This window comes from Acartia tonsa, chromosome 8, assembly GCF_053477335.1.
Source record: "Acartia tonsa isolate MP-2025a chromosome 8, ASM5347733v1, whole genome shotgun sequence".
Lineage (NCBI taxonomy): Eukaryota > Metazoa > Arthropoda > Copepoda > Calanoida > Acartiidae > Acartia > Acartia tonsa.
Window position 1 is genome coordinate 46552815 of NC_137267.1, and position 22012 is coordinate 46574826.

A 22012-nucleotide genomic window follows, 5' to 3' on the forward strand; every position below is an offset into this window, starting at 1 on the left:
GGTTTAGAAGCCATACTGGAAACTTGATTCCAATTAAAATAGAAGGAAAATAATATGGTAGTAATTGTAAATTTAGAGACAATAACGACATATTTTCTTTCTCCAACTAATTGAGAGTTATATAATCCAATGGATATAGAATATACGTGGATATTATGACAGGAAAAAAAAATGCGTAAATTTAAGTTGCTAACAGGGACTTCAATTATTGGTCAGTTCGTTTATTCAGTAGGGTGGAAGGGGATAGAGTAAAAACGTTGGATTATGGGGGGGGGGGTTGCTCTTTTAGACAGCTACAAGTTTCACTTTATGAGAATATATGATAATCTGATGAAAGGCAAACATATATACAGACCGACCCTAATTAAATATTTTAAAAAAATATTAACATATCTAGTATTGGAGTGTGTCACTGAGATGAGTTGTTTGGGATGTTTAAGCCAAGTATAATTCCTACCCAGATTTTTCAGAATGGCTGAGAACCAGTTCTAATCCAGTGGATATTAATCGGGTTTAAGCAATACTGGATTACTTATTATAGTATGAAATTATGCCATGTATTATCTATCAAAAAATGTTGGAATATTATTATACAACGCCGCCAATCAATAACTAATGAGACACCAGTAAAATTATATTGTAAGACATTTTCTCGTATTCATTCGAATCCGGTGGATAGGAACCGGTTCTCATCCATACGAAAAAACTATGTCTAGCATCGTATTATATCCAGTTTTCTACGAATATAGAAATGTACAATCATAAGATTAAAACCAGTTTTTTTAGCCGGTGCCTCCGGCACCTCGGGGCTAAAAAAACTAGTTTTAATCTTATAATTGTACATTCTATATCCGCGGAAAGCCGTTTATAATACGATACGAGAAATAACTATTCTCGTATTCATTCAAATCCGGTGGGTAGGAACCGGTTCTCATCCATGCGAAAAAACTATGTCTAGCATCGTATTATAACCAGCTTTCTACGAATATAAAAATGTACAATCATAATTGTACTTTCTATATCCACGGAAAGCTGTTTATAATACGATGCGAGAAATAACTATTTCAGTATAAAAAATGGATACATTACTTCATACATTCTCCTATTTAATACGATAATAGTTATTTCTCGCATCGTATTATAAACGGCTTTCCGCGGATATAGAATGTACAATTATAAGATTAAAACCAGTTTTTTAGCCCCTAGGTGCCGTAGGCACGTGCTAAAAAAAACTGGTTTTAATCTTATGATTGTACATTTTTATATTCGTAGAAAGCTGGATATAATATGATGCTAGACATAGCTTTTTCGTATGGATGAGAACCGGTTCCTATCCACCGGATTCGAATGAATACGAGAAAAATATTTACAAATTTAGTACTGGAGTATGTCACGGAGATGAGTTGTTTGTGATGTTTAAGCCAAGTATAATTCCTACCCAGTACATCAAGTCACCAGAAGAACAGGGGGTAAGTAATCCTTATAATAAAGTAACAGGATGTCTGTTTGTGATGTTTAAGCCAAGTATAATTCCAACACAGTACATCAAGTCACCAGAAGAACAGGGGGTAAGTTATCCTTATAATAAAGTAACAGGATGTTTGTTTGTGATGTTTAAACCAAGTATAATTCCTACCCAGTACATCAAGTCACCAGAAGAACAGGGGGTAAGTTATCCTTATAATAAAGTAACAGGATGTTTGTTTGTGATGTTTAAACCAAGTATAATTCCTACCCAGTACATCAAGTCACCAGAAGAACAGGGGGTAAGTTATCCTTATAATAAAGTAACAGGATGTTTGTTTGTGATGTTTAAACCAAGTATAATTCCTACCCAGTACATCAAGTCACAAGAAGAACAGGGGGTGAGTAATCCTTATAATAAAGTAACAGGATGCTTGTTTGTGATGTTTAAACCAAGTATAATTCCTACACAGTACATCAAGTCACCAGAAGAACAGGGGGTAAGTAATCCTTATAATAAAGTAACAGGATGTCTGTTTTTGATGTTTAAGCCAAGTATAATTCCTACCCAGTACATCAAGTCACCAGAAGAACAGGGGGTAAGTAATCCTTATAATAAAGTAACAGGATGTCTGTTTTTGATGTTTAAGCCAAATATAATTCCTACCCAGTACATCAAGTCTCCAGAAGAACAGGGGGTAAGTAATCCTTATAATAAAGTAACAGGATGTCTGTTTGTGATGTTTAAGCCAAGTATAATTCCTACCCAGTACATCAAGTCACCAGAAGAACAGAGGGTAAGTAATCTGTATAATAAAGTAACAGGATGTCTGTTTGTGATGTTTAAACCAAGTATAATTCCTATATAGTACATCAAGTCACCAGAAGAACAGGGGGTAAGTAATCCTTATCATAAAGTAACAGGATGTTTGTTTGTGATGTTTAAGCCAAGTATAATTCCTTGGTTCATAAAAAGGCGCCTTCACACTTTAAGACTCAACAAAAATGTTGTACAATCAAAAGGTTGGTTAATCCAAATATTAGTTTTTTTATCCACTTCAGGTTATAGAGAATAATAATTGTTTAAACCTATTTAGAAAATTACAGTCAGACAGATGGACAGATATATTATGGGGCAAATATATTAGGTAGAGCAAAATATAAAACTAAACAAGAAGTATTTGTTTCTTAGAACTCTTAAACTTAGCCGTTTTCCCAGTAAAATTTTGTCTCTCTTTATCCTGTATTTTAATTTAGTCTATAATGAAAATAATTTCTTTAAACTCAATTTCTTTCTTCTTCATTTTGTTAAACAATCCTATTATATAAAAGAGTGAGTTTTTTGTCTGAACAGATTAGGTTTTCTATTTTAGGTAAGCTTCTCGTAGGACCTAGGATGGTTTTAGATTATTTTATGTTTTTATTTAAGTCTTGGATTTAGGCTATTATTATGTCCTTTTTTAGGAGCATATTTTTGTTTTGGTTTTCTGTCTTTCATCTGTCTGTCAGGGATATAAAGGGATAAGACATTGTACAACAAAAATCCCTTTTGTAGATTAGAATTATTAATTGAACTTACCATTCACAATTTAATGAAAATACCCAAAGTTTTAGAGCCAATGAATAAGAATTGTTTAAAACTTTGGGTACCAGAGTATTTTGTAGTTTAATATCCTCTCCCCCTTCTCTTTCTCTTTATCTCTTTCTCTTTATACAGCTTTATTGTCATTAGACGGTATCGTTCTTGCTTGAAATTTCAACCAACTTTTTTTTTTATCCTAATTTAACATATTCGCCATATAATTCTGGTTAAGATGAAAGAGTATATAATATTAGGGAGGGACAATGGGCTGTTTATCACACTAATCCCCAAAGTTTTATGATAATATTTTCTTATTCGTTGACTGATAAACTTTTCAGAACTTTTATTGAATTTTGATTGGTTAGTTCATTAAATTGAGTGTCCACACGTTTCAGCCACAAATTGTAATCTATAGATGGGGTTATTTTGTGTATATTCATTGAGAATGTACAACAGTTTATGAGTCATTGTCTTATCCCTGTAGGTAGATCCCTGATATAATGTTCCAATTAGATCATTAACAGGGCAATTTCATTCACTTTGATATGAGCAAAGCCTTTGATAGTGTTCTCTCTACCAAATCATGTCAATATTATACACATAAGTTTAGAGGGCGTAATTGGGAAAAGTAACATTATTTATACAAGTTTGTTTTAAAACAAAAATATCTAAGACTAGCGGCTAGGCCTCTAGAACATATGGGGACCCATTATAGAAATAAGAAGGGGGGTAGGGATGAGTTGACCCTCCGCTCTTGATTAAAGTTAGGGACTTCGCCGCAAGAGGTAAGTTAAAAAAAAATGAGGGGGATATTTTTTTTTTGGGGGGGTGGGGTTTGGGGTGTCCCACCCCCCAAAAAATAGCCTAAAACCACCATAGGACCAATAGGTATATTCCCTGAAGAGTAGAACCCGATCGGTTCAGTGGTTACCGAGATCTTGAGAGACAGACAGACGGACTGACAGACACCATTCTACTTTGTGTTATAGATATTGGGCGATATCTATAAGAAGGATGAAACCTTCTCTGCCCTTATTAGAAGTATCACTGTAAAGGAGAACCATATCTGTTCTTCGATTATCTGATTTAATTCAATCATAGATAAGATGCGAAATAAATAATTTTAAACTTATGTATAAATGTAATAGAAAATTTTAAAACTATAAGTTTCAAAAGTAACTGCAGTAAAACTTTTATTTTGATTAACAGCGAACTTTTTATTTTAGTAATAAATGTATTACATAAGTCAAAAGTTTCAAAATTAAAAAAAATATGTCTAAAGCCTATCTAAAGTTTTTAGGAGCGAATATGAATTAGATGTACTTTTAGTCAATTTTATTAAATATTTCTTTGAAGAACAAACGTTAAATTGTCTTATCTGGCCTTAATCATCTAAATCTTAATCTTCTAAATACATAATACCTACAAGCTTTTTATTCAATTTTTAGAGAATTTTTAAAATTTTCTATGACAAAGAATTCAGCTTAGGACAATCGAAAATGTACACTTGTAGAGTGTCAGAATTTGAATATCAGTCTATAAGTCTAAACAAAATTGTATATTGTTTGCATAATTGCAAAAATACTGTACACTGTTTACGGACATACTTACATTTTTAGGAATTAATTATAGAGATGCTTAGATATTTTACTCAAACAGAATAAGTTTTAACTAAATTTTAACGTCAGAAAAATACACGAAAAGAAAGTTTTAAAGATTTTTTCTTACTCCATCCAATTTGTAAGTAGATTTTTATGTTATATATGCACTTCTTATTTAATTTGGTAATGTTGTGGATTTCATTTGAATTTTATATGGCATGGGAAAAACGTACTTTGATTAATATTGAGATTTGATAATTTATTGGTGGTATTATTTAAGTATAATGATGAAACAATCTGTATTATATTGTAACTGAAGATTGCTTAATGCATGAAACATAATGTTTTACAAATAAACTTTTATTCATTCTATGTGGACTATGTATTATATTATTCTATATATTTTTTATCGTTCTACAATTCCCATATTTTAATTATTTTAATGCTAAAACAGATGTATCCTATTATTCTATATCTTTTTCTTGTTCTAAAGTTATCTTATTTTTATTCATTATTAAAGATATTGCTGTTTTCACTATGTAGCTTTTAGGAACACGTCCTTAATGGAATTTTAATCATTCTAAAAATTGGCTTTAAAAAGAAAAGTAAAAAATATTGCTGAGTGGGATTAATTCTTCCAAAATAGTTCAAATTAACCTCCCGAGACGCTTCACTGTAAGAAAGAGGACCATATCGGTTCAGGCAAACATTCTGATCCTTATACTTATATGTATATAATTATTATTTGTTCCTTGTATACAGTGTATTGTTGTTGATGTCTCCAACTATTGTATGAATAGACTAAGTTTTGATGGCCACCATCTTGTGACATATCCTATTATACACACATGTCAAAAACAGAGAGGGAGGAGACATTGTGCTGTTTATTATACTAGTTCCCAAAGTTTTTTTGAGGTCTCCAACTCTTGTATGAGTAGAGTGTAAGTTGTGATGCCCTCCATCTTGCGACATATCCTTTTATACACACATGTAAAAACCAGGAAGAGAGGTGACATTGTGCTATTTATTATACTAGTCCCTAAAGTTTTTTTTTTGTTGATGTCTCCAACTCTTGTATTATGCACACATGTCAAAACTAGGGAGGGAGGAGACATTGGGCTGTTTATTATACTAGTTCCCAAAGTTTTTTTTTGTTGAGGTCTCCAACTATTTTATGAGTAGAGTAAGCTCTGATGGCCACCATCTTGTGACATATCCTATTATACACACATGTCAAAAACAGGGAGGTAGGAGACATTGTCTGTTTATTATTCTAGTACCCAAAGTTTTTTTTTTGTTGAGGTCTCCAACTATTGTATGAGTAGAGTAAGTTTTGAGTCCACCATCTTGTGACATATTCTATTATACACACATGTCAAAAATTGCCAAGGAGGGGACATTGGGCTGTTTATTATACTAGTTCTTAAAGTTTCTTTTTGATGAGGTCTCCAACTATTGTATGAGTAGAGTGTAAGTTGTGATGGCCACCATCTTGTGACATATCCTATTATACACACATGTCAAAACCAGGGAAGGGAGGAGACATTGTGCTGTTTATTATACTGGTCCCCAAAGTTTAATGATAACATTTTTCTATTCTTTGGCTTTACAACGTTGGGGACTTAAATTGACTTTTGATTGGTTGGTTCATTAAGTTGAGTGTCCAAACTTTTCTACCGCTAATTGAAATATGCAGAAGGGGTTATTTTGTGTATGTATCATCGTGAGAGATGTATGTCAATTTATTGGCCATTGACTTATCCCTTTAGATTCCTGTGTCAACACTAAATATGCGAATCGCACATTCGAGTAAATTTGTTTCTCGTATTCATTCGAATCTGGTGGATAGGAACCGGTTCTCATCCATACTAAAAAACTATGTCTAGCATCGTTTTAAAACCAGCTTTATACGAATACAAAAAAACTGGTTTCAAACTTATAATTGTACATTCTATATCCGCGGAAAGCTGTTTATAATACGATGCAAGAAATAACTATTATGGTTGCAATCCAATTCTCAATTACCCAAATGACACTAAGTTTTGATCAATCAGCAACTTCTTCAGGAAAAGAAAAAATCCTCCAACTTTTGAGACGAATCAACAAAGTGATTTGTGCGCACAGTATATAAACAGTATATAAAGTTTAAATTGACTATAACAGTTAGGGAGTTGAATCCATTTTTATAGAAGCAGAAATATAATCTATGATTATGGTTTGGACCCTCTAAAACTGTAATCTACCCTTCCACTTTCCCCTCTCTTGGTGAAGATATCTTCAACGCCGATACGATTTTTGAAATATAAGATTCCACTTTTGTCTCTCTTGTTGAAGATATCTTCACCAAGAGAGGCAAAAGTGGAATCTTAAATTTCAAATATCGTATCGGCGTTGAAGATATCTTCACCAAGAGAGGGGAAAGTGGAATCTTACATTTCAAAAATCGTATCGGCGTTGAAGATATCTTCACCAAGAGAAGGGAAAGTAGAATCTTACATTTCAAAAATCGTATCGGCGTTGAAGATATCTTCACCAAGAGAGGGGAAAGTGGAAAGGTAGATTACAGTTTTAGAGGGTCAAAACCATAATCATAGATTATATTTCTGCTTCTATAATAATGGATTCAACTCCCTAACTGTATAAAGCTTGTTTATAGCACAGATACTCTAAAATTATTGTCCTGTAGGGATTATAAGGGATAAGACAATGGACAATGGGCGATGTAATCTCCAATGATGATAAACAATATTGCCCTTCTATAGATTAAAAATTATTGGTGGATATGTTTTTACACTCAACTCAATAGATCAACCATTAAAAATCTAATAGAAGTACCCAAAGTTTGTTAGCACTCTATAATAATATTGTTTCTAAAACTTTAAGTACTGCTGTAATTAACAGTCCAATGTCCCCTCCCTCCCTACTGTGCTGCCATTATAAATGAATTGTAGTATTTTAGAGTTAACTCATCCTATTATATAAAGTAGTAAGCGTTTTTTGTCTGTCCCGAAGGATTTCGCTAACCGCTGAACCGATATTGTTCTCCTTTACAGTGAAGCTTCTTATAGGTCCTGGGAAGGTTTTAAACTATTTTTGGGGAGGGTGTCTTCAGCCCCCTCCCCCCCAAAAAATATTTTTTTACTCTTTTTAAACTCAAATTTAAAATGGGATAAGGTCAATTTTACCCCCTCCTACCTTAAGTGCCCCTAGAGGCTTCTAGGGGACGTAGCCGCTAGTATCATATAAAACAGTAAGATATTTTTCTGTCCTTTAAAATATTCATAACCGCTGAAACAATTGAGTTCTCCTTTTTAGGGAACCTTTGCATAGGGTCTGGGACGATTTTATGCTATAGTATTTTTTAATTGAAGTCTTAGATTGTTTTTTTTTTAGGTTTTTCTTTTACCTCTTTCTCTATTCCTTTACAGATCCTTTATATTCTAGGGACGCAGCCACTAGTATTTAAGGTTTTATTTTGTTTTTGAAAAAAGGTTTATTATGGAAATTTCACTCAAAGAATGTTTTATCCCTTTTACTTTTTGTTTATGAACATACATGACCTTGTTGTTTACAAATTATTGCAAAAGCCAAATATCAATTGGAAAGAAAATTAGGTGCCTTTACTTAAAGAGCCTGTTAAGCATTGATAACATCCTCTAATTTTTTTAAAAATAAATTGAAAAAAAGGGGATGCGTAACCACTGTGAGGGGTCCTAACCCTTCGGGGCTACTCAGTACCCAACATAACTTAACCTAACCTGACCTTCAGTAATAAACAAAGAAATGAAAAACTTCCAATCCCCCTTTTTTTTCAATGTATTAAAGAATAAGGGCGAGGGGGGTTATAAGTGCTCAACAAGGTACTTTGAGTGGTCCTACGACAAACGCAGGAGTCCCAAACGTCGGAGTGGACAAACGCAGGAGTGGATACTTAACCTCACCTAACCTATTTTTAACCATTTTTTAGGTTTTTTAAATGCCTAACCCCTGCGGGGGGCTTATTTGCATATTCATATCTTAACCTAACCTAACCTGTATAAAAAATACCTAATTAAATTAATATTTTAACACTCCTGCGTTTGTCCACTCCGACGTTTGGGACTCCTGCGTTTGTCCTGGAACCCTTTGAGTGAATCACCAAAAATTATATCAAATAAGGGTTTCCCACTTATTTCTCAATTATTGCACAAATTAGTTTAGTGATTCAGAACAGGGATCTGAAGGGATAAGACAATGGCCGATATATTGATGTATATTCCCAATGATTATACATAAAATTACCCATTCTGTAAATTACAATTAGAGGCTGAAGCGACTAGCTACTCAACTTAATGAATCAACCAATAAAAAATCAATAAAAGTCCTTAACTTATAAGAAAACAGCCAAATGTACCCTTCCTCCATGAATATAATGTACGGTAAGGTAATTTATATCAAATTATCAAAATTCTGCTTTTAGAAGCTGGTAGATATCAGGGAAAAGGTAATGTGATTCGGTCAAACAATTCTAAAGGAAAATTTCCCCACAATCCCCCTTCCCCTTTTCCTCCCCTTCTTATCCACCCCTCTCCAGTTACATGGAGAAAAAAAGATATACCCCCACTTTACTTCCAAACATTTCGTGATTTTTTTTGTAGAATTGATTGTTAGAATAGCTAGGCCTCGGTAGATATAAGAATTGGCTGTAGAACAATCTATCCATTATGCTCTCTTAATAATCTCCAACAAATTTAGATTGATTGTACTCAAATACATAAATTTTCAAAATTTTAGGTTAGTGAAGAACTTGTTGAGATGTGGAGTAGCTTCGCGACACACAAACACCCTACTCCAAGGTAGGTGTCTATAATACAAAGTAGAACGATGTCTATTTGTTTGTCTGTCTGTTTGTAGCGAAGGATCTCGCTAACCGCTGAACCGATCGGGTTCTCCTTTACAGGGTAGCTTCTCATAGGTCTTGAGAAGGTTTATAACTATTTTCTTGGGGGGTGGGACACCCCAAACCCCCAAAAACTGAAAATTACCCCCACCCCCCAAAAAAATAAAAAAAAATTCCACCCCCAAAAAATTAAAATTTTTTTTTTTTTTTAAATCTAAAATACGAAAAATTGTTTTGATTAAACCTCTTGGGGTAAAGCCCCTAGAGGCTAGCGGTGCAGCAGCTAGTTTTATAATATAGAGATGCTATTATATAAGTAAGGTATGTCGAACCATACGTCCATTGGTTTAATTTGATAAAGAATGACAACATCCATAAAATCGAAGCTCTGAAACGGTTGGACAATCAAATATTAACATTTTAACATTAGTGTCAGAACTGATTAATCAGAATATAAATTTATAAAAGTTGAAACAAAATTGTAAGTAATTTTGTTGAAAAACTGCTTAAATACAGGATAAGGTTGAAGCCTAAGGACATACTTACATTTTTTAACTTTGCTCATAATATTGATCTATGTTGTCCTAGGAATCAGTATTCCAAAAATCAGATCAATCGGATTATTATAACACATAAAAATTTGCTGTTAAAAAAGTTAAACATCAACATGTTAAAAATGGACGTACAGACATTCTGGTAACGATTATTTCATTTTTTTCGCGGGGGGGGGGGAGGGGCTGGTGGATGTAAGATGACCGAAAACACAATTTTTTTTTACCTATCAATTGTTGTATAAATGGATATACTATTACTTGGATGTTACGCCATGTTCTCTAATTAAGTAAAACACGCAGCAGGCTAAAATAACTATACCCTCCATCTACCAAGTTTATGCCAACCTCTCCCTTTTTACTGGATGAACGAACTGATTAATAAATGAGTTCCTTGTTAGCAAGTTAATTTTTCCGCTGTCAAAATATTCACGTATATTCTTTATTCATTGTTGTGTATTGATATATACTCAAAAAAACTTTTCCCATTTATTATCTGTGATTTATTTCTAAATTGCCAGCAGACGCGTATTGAAACCCACCCCCCACTTATAAAAATATTGGGATCAACTGCAGTTCACGGTAAAATATTCCTGGTAACGAATATTTCCAAAAATCTATTAATTTTAAAGGCTGTTAGCTGCCAAACGGCTTAACGTACAGATCATACCCGCACACCATTTTAAGCGGCATAAGAAATAATCAAATAATCTGGAATAGCCAAGATCCAATGATGCAAAGAGAAAGCTTCACTGAAGAAAAAACTCATAAAATATGCCTTTTTCGCGCATTTCTCTGCACTGCGAGATAATTATGCATTATTGATTTTTGGCTTGTCCAGATTATTTGTAGGCCTTCTTATGCTGCTTAAAACAGTGTGTGGGCATGATCTGTACGTTCAGCCGTTTGGCAGCTAACAGCCTTTAAAATTCATAAATTTTTGTAAATATTCGTTACCAGGAATATTTTACCGTGAACTGCAGTTGATCCAAATATTGTTCATTGAAGGAGATTTATCTCTGAGGTAACTTGACATAGTGTCTCAAAAATCAGCCCTGTGACGTCATAAAAATAAGGGATTTTCCATCTCTTTTTAAAGGGGGTTTCTTTCCCACTTCTCCTCTCATCTCCCTCATTTCTATTACGTCACATGGCTGATTGTTGAGACACTTTGTCCAGTTACACTCTATGGCTCATTAATTTAACCTAACCTAAAATTTTTATCATAACAGAGGGGAACTATGGATTGTCAACTGGCAAAATGATGGATTTTGACCACTTTTTTTTCAGTAACTTTTCCAATTATATACTTTGTGATGTATACACACACTTGTGCTATTCAATTATTCATTCATAATATTATTATAAGTATGCTTTTTGATAATAACTTGTAAATTACGCTACTTCCATCAAATGCGCATCTTCTTTGTATCAAGGCAATTTTTAAATCTAAAATAGGGCTTTTATAGTTTTTGTTTTGTTATTTATCTTCTAATGATAAAAATCTTAGTATAAATTGTTTACACAGCCCAAATTGTGTCAAAATTATGTCAAAAATGATCCATGTGACGTCATAAAATGAGGGAGATGTGATGAGAAGTGGAAAATAAAACCCCTAAAAAGAGACTGATATTCCCTCATTTTCATGACGTCACATGGATGATATTTGACACAATTTTGACACAATTTGGGCTTTGTATAAATTGTAAAGGTTTAAATCTTATTTTCACTATAATAATGCAAATAATTTTTACTTTTAATTTTCTAATTCAAGAATAAATTATTCCAGTATGGCTTCGAAACCGATTAATATCCGGTGGATTGTATAGCTTTGTATTATATCCAGTTTTCATGTACAATCATAATATTAAAACCAGTTTTTATATCCGCGGACAACTGTTTATACTACCATGCAATTACTTGGTTAATTATGTGTAGGATTTTCCTTGTTTGTAGTCAAATTTATAATTTTATGTAATTATTTTAGTAACAAGAAATGGAAAGAGTTCAATGTTGAAGATTCAGAATATTTTGAAATTTCAGCGTAAGTATTTTAAAGAAAAATTAATGAAGTTAAATTTTTAGAATAGTTTTAGACAGTTTGACTTTTGCAAAACATTCGATAATCTCAATACATGAGAATAATGTATTATTATTTTTTTTATTAGCGAAGCTACTCTATAATTCGAAATGTCCGTCTGTAAGTCTGAGACAGAAAGGGGGAAACGATATTTTCTCGGCTCCTATAAAAGATAGAAGGCTGCTAAATTGGGGTGCTAGTTCGATTCCTAGATTTTTTAGTTTTCATGATTTTCTTAACTCCTATTAAAGATAAACGGCTGAAATTTTCAGGGATTAAATACTTAACTATTTTAAAATGATAGTCCGGGACTTCGGCCCTTTGGGGCTTAAACAATGGTTGTAATCTTATTATTTTGCATTTCAATATCTGCGGAAAGCTGTCTGTAATATGATGCGAAAAATACCAAAATTTTGTAGGGCGCTTTTTAACATTTTCTAGAAGCTATGAATTTACATATTGTATATCTATAATAAAAAGAAAACATTATCCTAACCTAAAAGTATCAGAGCAAATATTGAAATATTTATGTTATCATCACCAAATTAGGTTAGGAAAATTATCTAAATATTTGGGAATAAAATTAGATTATATTAGCAGGGAGGGAATGGACATTGGGCTGTTAATCCCCAAAGTTTTATAATAACGTTTTCTTATTTGTTGGCTTATATTTATTAAGTAGAGTGACCAAATGTTTAAACCACTAATTATAATCTAAAAATCGGTAATTTTGTGTATCATCATTTGAGATGTGCATCAATTTTTCGGCTATTGTCTTATCCCTTTAGATCCCTGAAATATAAGTAGTCTTTGTAGTAGGACAATGGACATCATTAACTTTAGATTAAAATAAAGAGCAGCTGGCTAAAATAACGACACCTTCCATCCACCCACTTTACCTCATCCCCTCCCCTCTTACCGGATGTACATACTGACCAATAAATGAGGTTGATATTACCAACCTAATTTGACGTTAAATTCTACCCTGTCAATATCCATTGATATAAAATATGTGTCATTATGAATAATATATATGTAGATAAATATGAAATATGTGCAAACAAGAAAAAAATGTATATAACTAGCGCTGCAACGAGCTTACATATTGTTTCGGTTAAAAGAAGAAAATTAAACTGTTATGCAGTAAGAATTTATGGTAAAGTCAAATTATATTTCGTAGGGAATATAAATAAATTTGAAATTAGAAAAAAATTTGGGTATAGTCTCTTTCGTGGCAACGCACCTTAAGAGGCGATTCTTTGTAAACCCCGAACCACTTCATTATGCAATCTACATTTTCCTGGATATTTTGTCTACGGTAGTCCATAAGTGTACAGCTTTACAGTACATTGTTTCTATTTGTTAAAGCAACACGTATGATAAAAGAAAAAGATTCTTTTTAAAGTAAAATGCTTATATTTCAATCAAAATCTATATTTTTGTATTTTTTACCGATCCACTTCATTATGCAAATCAAAAGAAAATCAATGAGAAAACGTTTGTTTTGCCCTTTTCTCCACTTTTAAAAAATAATTCTGATAAAATAACAATTTTTTAAGGGATTTATGCATTAATTATAATGAAAAACAGTTTAAGGTAGATTTTATTGATTTTTCTAAATAAGAAATAATTGAAAAAAATAAATTCTATCCCTATCACTTTAGAGGACAGCTGCCGACCCCCAGTCTTATGGATGAAGTTAAATACATGTAAAAAATATAAATTTGCCTGAAAAGTATACAAAAATGTTTTTTGATGTGTTAAAACAATCCATTTTAAAATCTTGATTTTGAGGATGATGGCCTTTAAGATGCTCTTACTGGTGGTGATGGTGAGCTAAATGTTATCAAAGTGCATGCCCTTGAAGAAAACTTATATATTGAACTATGGTCCAATTTTTGTAGTCATAGCAGCCTCCAGCCAAGCAATATTAAAAAAGAAAAAAATTGCAATTTTAATTACTAAAATTCATAAAGTAAATAATGTAGTTTTTAGATAATGGTTATATTTCATGTCGAGAGGCTTCACTGGAGGCTGCTATGACTACAAAAAATGGTACATAGGTTAATAGACAAGTTGTTGTAATGGTCATGTACTTAGATAACATTTAGCTCACCTTCACCACCAGTAAGAGCATCTTAAAGGCCATCATCCTCAAAATCAAGATTTTAAAATGGATTTTTTTAACACATCAAAAAACATTTTTGTATACTTTTCAGGGTAATTTTTATCTTTAACATGTATTTAGCTTCATCCATAAGACTTTGAGGTCAGCAACTGTCCTCTAAAGTGATAAGGATAGAATTTCTTTTTTCAATTATTTCTTATTTAGAAAAATCATTAAAATCTACCTTAAACTGTTTTTCATTATAATTAATGGATAAATCCCTTAAAATATTGCTATTTTATCAGAATCATTTTTTAAAATTGAAGAAAAGTGCAAAACAAACGTTTTCTCATTGATTTGCATAATGACGTGGATCGGTAAAAAATAAAAAAAATATAGATTTTGATTGAAATATAAGCATTTTACTTTAAAAAGAATCTTTTTCTTTTATCATACGTGTTGCTTTAACAAATAGAAACAATGTACTGTAAAGCTGTACACTTATGGACTACCGTAGACAAAATATCCAGGAAAATGTAGATTGCATAATGAAGTGGTTCGGGGTTTATTTTTCACAGTAGCTTTTCTCCTATTAGTTATAGAGTGGCTGTGATTCTAAAACCAGATCTCAAACATTATATACTACTAGTAATTGTAATCTATGAATGGTAAAAAATTGGATTTATTATTACTTGGAACTTACACAAGATTAACATGTACTCTAATAAAATGAAACTTTTAGCTGGTTAAAATAACGATTATTCCCATCTATCCTTTTTACCCCATCCTATCCCTTTTTATTGGATAAACGAATTGGCCAATAAGTGATGTCCATGTTAGCAACCTATATTGACGACCATTTTTGCCCTGTCATAATATCCATGTATATTCTTTATCTATTAGTGAAAAAGATGAATGTTATTATTTAATAATAACATTTCTCTTGTTATTCTGTACTATGCTATTACGCACAGAAACCATAAGTGTAAATTTAGACATCCCTCTTATGACTTAGCATGAGGGGGTCATACATTGAAAAAACACGTTTTACACCCCTCCCTTTCCTAAAAAAATATAAATCAAAATAGAAGGGGTGTGAGCTTCAATAAGAGGGTTGTAACTTTATTTCCAGGGGAGCGGGGAAGATGGGATAGAACCCCCCTACATAATTCGAAGATACGTCCCTTGATTGGTAAATTGATAAGCAAAGTACCTAAATTTTCTTGAAGCAGCTTATAGTTTCTATAAAAATGACGTCATATAATACAAATAACTAATGATAATCAGTATACATTTTAACTGACCAATAGTAGGGCAATATTGCGTCATTTTTCATAAGCACTATAAGCTGCTTCAAACTTTTCTCACACCCCACTTTTGGAACGCATCTGCTCTAGTAACTGTTAGAGTAGCTCCGCTACTAATGTCATAATATTTTCTAGTAAAAGTGGAATGTTGATAAACGAAGATTATATATCTCGCAGCAAGAATCGAAGGGAGACTCTACTAAATGACCGATAAAATAAGCCGCGTGACGTCATAAAAGGGAGGTATGAGAGGAGAAGTGGGAAAGGAAACTTCTTTAAAAGATATGGATCTTTTGACGTCACACGGCTTATTTTTCTCGGACACTTTGTCAAGTCTACTTGTAGAGTAAGAATTTATTTTTAGTAAAAGTGGAATGATGAGGAATGAATCCTATATATCTCGAATGCAAGAATGGAAAGTCATGTGGGACAAAATTCCAACCACATTCAGGTGAATAATATAAAAATCATTTTTATGTACTTTTTCATTTGGGGGATTTATATTTTTTCTTTGATCGGGTTAAGCAATACCTTTATACATTTTGGGTGGCACTTCTCCCTTTTTAGGAATAGACAAAATTTCATTTTGATTCTAATGAATTTGGGGGTGGGGGACAGGGGGGTCGGGTCGAATAGGAGATAGGTCAAAGAACGAGAAATTTAAATTATAATCAACAACAAAATTTCACAAATGTATGTTTTTTTTTATTTGCCTAACACAGGCTAAACCTTTAGTTACCTAACACTCTGGGCTTCCCATTAATTAAACTGACCTAAAGCAAACAAAGTTAAGAAAAACTAACCCCTTCCCCCATTTTTTCTATTTGACCTTTAACAAAAAAAATTCTAGTTTTTGTAAAACAACCATTTGTAGTGAATTGTTTTAATTCCTCTTACCTAAACATAAACAATGGCTTTATAACTACTTATAAGATTTATACAGGATAGATCCTGATTAATTTCGCTTTGTTTAGACGCTACTCCTCCCCAACCTGGAGTCAGTTTCCTGGAGTCCGCTATCCTATTCCTGAAACCGACACTGGCATCGGTCATGAAGATATAAAGATAGATACCACCCATGAGGATATCAAGATAGAAACCACCCATGAGGAGGAGATTATTCAAGATTCCAGTAGCAGCAGCAGCAGTAGTAGTAGCAGTAGTGAGGATGAAAATGAACCTGAAGCAGTTGAGAGTGTGACTGTTGAGAATATTGAGCTTACCGCAGCTGCAGAAAAGGACATTTTAGATGATGCAGAGGATGAAAGAGTTGAATGTTATTTTGAGGAGAACCTACACAAGAGCAGTGAAATAGGAGAGATGAAAATTGAAAGCAGCTTGACTGTTGAATCTATTTCTGTTAGTAGTGTAACAACAGAGAGCATAATGCAGAGCAGCATAACCAGAGAAAACCTAATTGAAAGCAGTGTAACCAGAGAGAACCTAACAGAGAGCAGAATAGAAACAGCTGGAACAGCTTCATCAAGTAGCAGTAGCAGCGGTGATAATGGCAGCATTGAAATAGTTGACAGGGAAGAAGTTGTTCAGGTTATCAAAAATGATGTTGAAAGTGATAGCGAATGTTGAATGTATATAATATAATGTATTTTTATAAATCAGCAGCTTGGCTACTCTATAAACAAGGTATCTCAGTTTGTATGTTAGAATCAAGGGCCATGATATAGCAAATTAATTCTTTTTGGAATTGCTGAAAAATTGGACACTTGTTTTGTGTTGTAACTAAAGGGAAGCGGATAGAAAGAGTGGAAGTAGGTTGTGGGGAAATTTTCACTGAGATGGATCACAGAATTCTGATCCTGGTTAGGATAAATGTGTCATACGGTTTATAGACATACTACAAATTGGATAGGCTATTTCATAAAGGTTATATTAAAAATAAACGTATAAAGATAGATGTAAATATAATCTACCTGCACCAAGTTGCTGAGACCCTTTTTGTCAGTGTTTATATTTCCAACGCAATTAGTTAATTTTAAATACCTCTGAGGGGAGACTTACATATAGCTTATGCCCCCTCTATTCTTTAACTTTAATATATTTGTCAATGATAATTTTTAAAATTATACTCATTCTAAATCTATACGTTTCATATGGTTTATTCAATTTTATTGTTTTTGTTCATGTTTTAAATATTTAAATGTACATATGTTCATTGTGAAAAATTAATTTTAGGTATATCTATCTATCTATTAAAATCAGGGAGGACAATGAGCTGTTTATTGTACTAGTCCCCAAAGTCTTATAATAAAGTTTTCTTATATCGGTGCTTGCTTACATGTGAAGACCGGAGGGGGGCCAGTAAAAGGTTTTAATTTTGCGCAAAATTAAAACCTTTTACTGGCCCCCCTCCTCCTTATTTTCATTTTCTGTTCAGGGATACATCAATTACTAAAATCAGTCAATAAATAAGAAAATTATGCCCCAAAACATGACTGTCCCTGTTATAAGGTTTCCCCTCTGGTATACTGGTTTCTTGATTTACCTCACTCAACTTTCTGGCGTGTTGTACAGTGAAAAAACTACCCCCCCCTTATTTTTGATTTTCTTCAAAATTAAGGGGGGGGGGTTAAGTCTTTGCCTTGCTGAGCTTTTTTCCTCCTTGCCGTTTTCCAGACATTAAAAAACTACCCCCCCCTTATTTTTGATTTTTGTCAAAACTAAGCGGGGGGGGGGGGTTTCGGTGCTCCAGTCTACCACATGTAAGCAAGTACCTTCGTTTGCTTAACAACCTCTTGGGGACTTTTAATGATTTTCAATCACTAAATTTAATTTGCAGAAGGGGTGACATTATCATGGTGACGGGTAAGAAAATTCCGAAAATACGCAATGACGCAAATGAGTATAAAATTTATGCAAATTCTGATCTCAATTTTCACGTTTTTTTTTAAAGATGCAACATATAATAATAGCTATTAAAACAATTTTCAAGCATAACTTTTATCTTATTAGGATAACAATTAAATGATAAAAATATTTTTTTATTTTAAAGTTAGTATGTTTTTCAACCTATTTTAAAAAAAATTACACTATTCTAAGACATGAAGATATGTTTCGATTTTAGCAATCATTTTCAATTCATTTTGTCTAAAAAAATATAGGTATGAGACATTAGATAACAGCAAATATGATCAAAGATATTAAACATACATTTATATAGAACAATGTCACAAATTATTTTGAAACCATAGAATACAGATGACTACTGAAAAAGTTTGAAATAAAAGATTAAAACATTAGTTTTTTTTTAAACAGGAGGAGTAGGGAATAATTCTTGGCCTTGTTTGAGTTATGGGGCGGGGCATAGTTTTTATTAAAGGATTTTTTTGATGGTTAGGAAATAGGCGGAGTTTTGGATGGTGAGTTTGGTTGAAGGCGGAGACAGAAAAAAAAACTGGGAGGATACAAAAAAGTGGGAGGAGTGATCAAACACCTAATCGAAAAAAAATGCAAGACATAGGTTTTATTTTAAGATAGACTAAGGGCAACGCCCCATAGAAGCCTCTAGGTCAACCGCCCTTCTACTTTTTTTAATTTGAGTTTTAATAAGAAATATTAAAAAAATTTGTTGGGGGGGGATTTTAAACTGGAAGGGTGGAGCTACGCTCTCCCAAAATAGTTCAAAACCTCCCCTGTACCTAAAAAAAACTTAATTGCAAAGGAAATCCAAACAGATGTCATTTAAAAAAAAAATTTATAAAACAAAAATTGGCGCATTTGTATAAACACTAGAATTATAGGTGACAGGAAACTTGATGGGGGAAGGAAAAAAAGAGAGGGGGAGAACAGGTTTTACGAATTCCAAGATATATAATAAACCAAACTTCTGTCATCATTATCATGCATGTAAATCAATTTATCGGCCATTGTCTTTTCCCTGATTAGGATATTATTGTAGATAGGACAAAGTACATCGTCGCAATGATAGATATACCTACATTTCTTTATATGATTTAAGCCAATAACTTATTTTTTCAACAGTCCATTCCAATAACTCTCTAATTTTAGATTTAGTACTACATTTGATTTTAGTTTTAAATGGGATCTAGTGCAGTTCGCGCTTAAATGTTCCTAGTAACGATTATCTCCAAAAATCTAAGAGTAAAGCTCTTAAAGAGTGCTAACAACCAAACGGTGGAAAGTATATATTCTGCTCGCACAAAATTTTAACCGTAAAAGAAGGTATACAAAAAATCTGTAATAGTTATTTATCACATCGTATTATAAACAGCTTTCCTAGGATATAAAATGTACAATTATAAGATTAAAACCAGTTTATTAGCCCCGAGATGCCGAAGGTTTAAATCTTATGATTGTACATTTCTATATTCGTAGAAAACTGGATATCATGCGATGCTAGACATAGTTTTTTTCGTATGGATGAGAACCGGTTCTAATCCACCGGTTTCGTCTGCATACGAGAATGGTTATTGCTTAATAATCCACATTTTTTTCCCGCGGTTTACGCGTTTTTATTAAAGCTTTCCTTGTACACTATTGGTTCTTGGCTATTTTTATTTTTGGAGATTATCGTCACCAGGAAATTTTACCGTTTACTGCACTAGGTCCTTTAAATGAATTTGTGATATTTTGTACCAGTGAAATTTGTAAAATTTGTAAATAGCTTACTTGTAACCAATATAGTACATTGAGTGTCTTAAATCGATTTATTTAATTTTCAGTATGGCTGTGGTACCGATTAATATCCGCTGGATTAGAACCGTTTCTCTGCCATACTTAAAAATCATCGAACGACTATTTCACGATTATTGAAGTAAAAATCTTTAAATTGATACCAATTTTGTTAGCCAGTGCTTTCGGCTTCGAAACCAATTTATATCCACTCGATTAGATCCGGTTCTCTGCCATACTGAAAATTCACATGTAGCATCGTATTACAGCAGACAACTTTCCACGAATATTAATATATACATCATGAACTTGTTACCAGTTTTGTTACCTCGGCCCGGGCCCTTCGGTCTCTTGTGGCTAACAAAACTGGTTTTAATCATTTTTCATTTTAATATCCGCGGAAACATGTCTATAATACAATGCGATAACTAACTGTTGAATTATGATCAATGCAAATTCTACTTAATAATGCATATATACTAAGAAAATGAAATAGAATAGTACCTAGTTTTCATAAATTTACAATGCAGCTTAAACATTATATATAGATAATAGTAAATATTCTTACATAAAATTATTATACTCGGTTTATTAATAAATTTATTATCATTTTATTTGTTCTTATATAAAGACGTTCGACTGAAAAAAATAAGAACCTATATCGTAGCAATCGATATATTATTACTTGGATGTTGCACCAGATTTTCATGTACTCTAATATTATAAAACTCACAGCTGGCTAAAAAAAGCGATACTCACAATCCACCCCCTTTAACCAATCCCCTCCTCTTCTACTGGATGAATGAACTTGCCAAAAAATGAGGTCCATGTTAGCAATCTAAATTGACGATACATTTTCCTCTTTCTTCTGTAAACCTAAATAATGCGGGAACTTCCCAGTTGAGAAGTGAGGGGTTGACATTTTTACCCCCAACCCCACGCCATCTGGCAAAATAAACCTCTCTCCCCCCCCCCCCCGGTATCATGTAATTTTGTCCCCCATCATGTATTTTTGACCCCATCTTACATTAGGAAGCCATTTTGCACATGGGGGTAAAAAAATTTAATATGGGGTCATTTTTTCATTAAGGGGGTACTTTTCATATCTGGAGAACGGTAAGAGATAGAGGGCTAGTTGCTAGACTGTGGTAACTCAGATTTACATAAGGAAGCCATATATGCACATGGGGCACTGTGTTCCAGAAAAGCCAAAAAATGACAAAAAATCATAGCGAGTGTATATTTTAAAATTTTGACGAAATTTTATTTAAGTAGCAATAAGTATCCATGTGTCTTTCAATGTAATGACGAAATTTTGAATATCTCCATCCTGGTTGGCACAGGATGCCAGCAGACCTGGCAGGGTCATACAGGTAAAGAGCAAAAATATTTCGTTTGCCTTAAACTAAGCATTTTAAGTTACCAAATACTAAAATATCCTATACTAATACATACCAATATGAAATTTAAGTGTTTAAGTCAATTTCAGGGTCCAGGTATGATCCTGCAGGTCCTGATCCCTCAGAAATCTTAAAACAGCTCTTGAGACCGCAATTTTTTACCTATAGACTTCAAATTTTAAACATAAGCTTTTCTAACAAGTATGTATGACCTACTGAAACTATATGAAAATCTGCCGCCGTTTTTACCGCCGATCGCCGCTGCCGAAATTTATTTTTTGAGATTTCCAATCTCAAGTTTACATACAGATGAGCCTATTTCTTATTTATTTTCTGTGTGTAAATGTACGGAGGGAGGGGACAATGGGCTGTTTATTATAATAGTCCCCAA

General features: G+C 32.9%; 1 protein-coding gene across 2 annotated transcripts in view; it reads left to right on the forward strand.

The window, feature by feature from the left end:
* The window catches only part of LOC145327120 (juvenile hormone esterase-like), a 100228-nt gene extending 79396 nt beyond the window's left edge, over positions 1 to 20832 (forward strand). For both annotated transcript variants that reach the window (XM_080170655.1, XM_080170656.1), the window contains exons 21-25: positions 1379 to 1469; positions 9421 to 9482; positions 12065 to 12121; positions 15936 to 16022; positions 16546 to 20832. In XM_080170655.1, coding sequence (XP_080026781.1) covers positions 1379 to 1469; positions 9421 to 9482; positions 12065 to 12121; positions 15936 to 16022; positions 16546 to 17158 — 910 coding nt within the window. In that variant the 3' untranslated portion in view covers positions 17159 to 20832. The remainder of the gene's footprint in view (positions 1 to 1378; positions 1470 to 9420; positions 9483 to 12064; positions 12122 to 15935; positions 16023 to 16545) is intronic.
* The last annotated feature ends 1180 nt before the right edge of the window (positions 20833 to 22012 follow it).